At 61.4% G+C, this 3133-nt stretch overlaps 1 protein-coding gene across 2 annotated transcripts; it reads right to left on the bottom strand.

Moving 5' to 3' along the window:
* Positions 1-305: 305 nt before the first annotated feature.
* On the bottom strand, positions 306-2922 carry TSEN34 (tRNA splicing endonuclease subunit 34). 2 transcript variants are annotated; one of them, XM_042890853.1, is made up of 4 exons: positions 2883-2922; positions 1448-1988; positions 1238-1340; positions 306-708 (listed from the first exon to the last, which is right to left on the bottom strand). In XM_042890853.1, the coding sequence occupies exons 1-4, from the start codon at positions 2895-2897 to the stop codon at positions 519-521; spliced, it is 849 nt and encodes a 282-aa protein (XP_042746787.1). In that variant the 5' UTR covers positions 2898-2922; the 3' UTR covers positions 306-518. The 2 variants fall into 2 exon arrangements, with proteins under 2 accessions (XP_042746787.1, XP_042746788.1); XM_042890854.1 differs by having other exon boundaries at positions 1448-2037; positions 2883-2910.
* Positions 2923-3133: the final 211 nt, after the last annotated feature.

The raw sequence follows: 3133 nt of genomic DNA, 5'->3' as shown, positions 1-3133 counted from the left end.
GTAGCCCCGCTCTGCCCCATAACCACCCCCCTTCCTGCCCCATAGCCCCACTCAGCCCCATAGCCCCATTCTGCCCCATTACCTGATCCCACCCCATAAGCTCACCTTCGCACCCCACAGCCCCACTCCGCCCCACATCCCCCCCCTCCCCATTGCCCCACTCCCAAACCCCACTCTGAATTTCCCATTAAAACCCCTGGAAATCCCATAAAACCGCACAAATCCTTGGGAAAACCCCAATTTGTACCAAATTCCAACGAAACGCTACGAAAAGAGAAAAAAACAAAGGAAAAAACCCCGCCGGGTTTCTAAAAATGCGAACCATTTATTGCCAAAACCGACACATTTCACCCCAAAACGTGCCGTGATGGAGGGGGCGTGGCCAACGCAAGCCACGCCCCTTTGGACAAAGCCACGCCCACTATAAACAGGATCAGATCGAGACCACGCCCCCACTCAGAAAAAGCGGCGCTAATGTGGGCGTGGCCACGTCGAGCTCCACCTCAAAGTGGGCGTGGCTACGCCATGTCCCGCCTCCAGCGCAGCGCGCTGTACTCGCAGGCGCCCCCTGGCGGCGCGGCGCAGAGCAGCAGCGATTTCCGAGCGGCCGTTCCGAGGCGCGCGGCGCTCAGCAGCGCCCCCAGCGGCAACGGAGCGGAACTGCGCGGGCACAGCGCGACGGCGGCGGCGTGGAACAGCGGGGGGGGGGCCGGGGGGGGGGGCCGGGCGTCAGGGGGCGGGGAGAACGGCCTTTCATCCCTCCACACCCACAGCAAGAACCCAAAAAGAGCCATAGAAACCCCACCCAGGACCCATAGAGATGCAACAGAGGCCCCATAGACAGGGGCCCCATTGGGACACGGAGACCCATAGAGCCCCCCAGGATCCCATAGAGCACATGAAGAGCCGCAGCGAACCCACAGAGACCCTGTAAAGATCCATAGAGACACACTGAGACCCCCCAGAGAACCCCCAGATCTCCCTAGGACCCCATAGTGCCCACAGGGACCCATAGACAACCGATAAAGACCCATGGAGACGCCGTAATGGATATAATTTATCCATTACCCGATGGATAAAGACCACCGGGACCCCGCAGAGCTCCCCACGATCCCATAGAACCCTTGAAGACCCACCGAGACCCAAAAAGGATCCATAGAGACCCCACAAAGACCAACGGAAGCCCCCCCAAAAGCCCATAGCGCCCCATAATGGCCCCCCGTGCCCCACATCCTCACCGGGATACACCAGGAAGTCGCCCCCGAATTTGCCGCCGGCCGTGAGGTGCAGCCCCCGCCCCCACAGGTCCCGGTACACCCGGAAACGGCGCTCCCGGTGCGCTGTGGGGGAGGGGAAGATGAGGGGCGGGGCTCAGGGGAGCCACTCCCACAAACCCCACAGATCCGCGCCCAAAAAACCCCCTCAGCCCCACTACGACGGAGCTCACCTTCCGCTTCCGGTTCATCCGCTTTTACTTCTGGCCCCACCGCGTCCACTTCCGGCCAGTCCGTTTCAACCTCCCACCTCTCCGTTTCCGGTCCTTTACATTCAACTTCCGGTTTCTCCACTTCCAGTCCCTCGGATCTCACTTCCTGTCCTTCACTATCAACTTCCGGTCTCTCATCACCAGCTTCCCGTCCATCCGTTTCCACTCCCTCTGCCCCCGCCGCTGCTCCGCACAGTCTCGACCTTTTGATTCCCACATCCGGTCCCTCAACTCCCACTTCCAGTCCGCAGCTTATCGGCCTTTTCCCGCCCACTTCCGGTCTCCGCGTTTCCGGTTCCGGTTCTAGCCGCGCCGCCCCGATCTCCTCCAGCAGCCGCCCTTCCTCCGGCAGCAGTTGCAGCGGCAGCCGCCTTCCCCCTCCGCGCCGCGAGGGGGCGCCAACCAAAGCTCCCCACATCCGGTGCCGCTCCCGCAGCGTCCGCACCGCTTCCGCCGCCCACACCAACACGCGGTCGCGGTGCGCGTGGAGCCGGAGCGGGGGCTGGGGGGGCACAGAGACACACAGGGACCCCTAGAGACCCCATACAGACCTACAGGGACCCACAGGGACCCATAGAAACACACAATGAGCCCACAGAGACCCCATAAGGACCCATAGAGACCCAAAGAAACACACGGTGACTCCATAGAGGACCCCACAGCAAATCCCCAGACCCCACAAAAATCCCAAGAAACCCCATCGGGACCCATAGAGAGCCGTAACCGTTAGGCCTCATCCCGTGGCCGCTTTAAGAAGCATTGCCCCTTTTAGGGCCCTCCGTCGAGGTCTCGAGCCTCGTTAAAAATGGTCCCCTCTTTAAAGGGGCAACACCGCTCTTAAAGGGGCAACACCTCCAAGGTGGTCCCCTCTAATTAAAAGGGCAGCCTTTGGGCAGCCGCCTTATGGGGTGGGGGGGCTGTGGGGCTGGGAGGGGCCTTAGATGGTCTATGGGGTCTTTGGGGGTCCCTATGGTGCTTCTCTTTGGGGAGTCTTCTTAAAGGGGCAATACCCTCCTCAAAAAAAGCAGAATTCCCTTGAAGGGGCTACGCTTTAGTGGACCCCCCACTGTTAAAGGGGCATCACCCCCACCAAAGGGGCAACATTTTCTTAAAGAGGCAATCCTTTCTTAAAGGGGCAACACTCTTCCTAATGAGGACCCCCTTGAAGTGGTCCCCCTCTTAAAGGGGAAACCCTTCTTCGAAGGCGCCCCGCTTAAAGCGAGCTCCCTCTTAAAGGGGCTACGGTCTCTTAAAGGGGCAACCCCCCCGAAAGGGTCCCCGATTCAAAAGTGCGCCCCCCCTTTTAAAGGGGTCTCCTCTCTTAATAGCTCCGCATCCTTTAAACCCCCCCACCGCCTCTCTTAAAGGGACCGCGCCCCGTTTTACACCTCCGTACCTCGGCGTCCGTCATTCCCGCATCCAGAGCTGCGCTGCGGTGGGCGGAGCTTCTTAGGGGGTGGGAAGGGGGGCGGTGAGGGTTGTGGGCGGAGCCTGGAGGGGGGGGGGTGTAGAACCAATGGGGGCAGCGCTTTGGGTTGCGTGGGGGGGACCTGGAGGGTGGGGGCGGGGTTTGGGAGGGGGCGGTGCTTGGGTGGGTGTGTCCAGGTGGGCGTGGCCAGACCGCCCCCTCCTCTTCCCCCCCCCCCC

This window comes from Lagopus leucura, unplaced genomic scaffold, assembly GCF_019238085.1.
Source record: "Lagopus leucura isolate 7727_CA_CO unplaced genomic scaffold, USGS_WTPT01 32136-0_obj-0_obj, whole genome shotgun sequence".
Lineage (NCBI taxonomy): Eukaryota > Metazoa > Chordata > Aves > Galliformes > Phasianidae > Lagopus > Lagopus leucura.
This window is presented reverse-complemented; position numbering and strand designations above follow the sequence as displayed.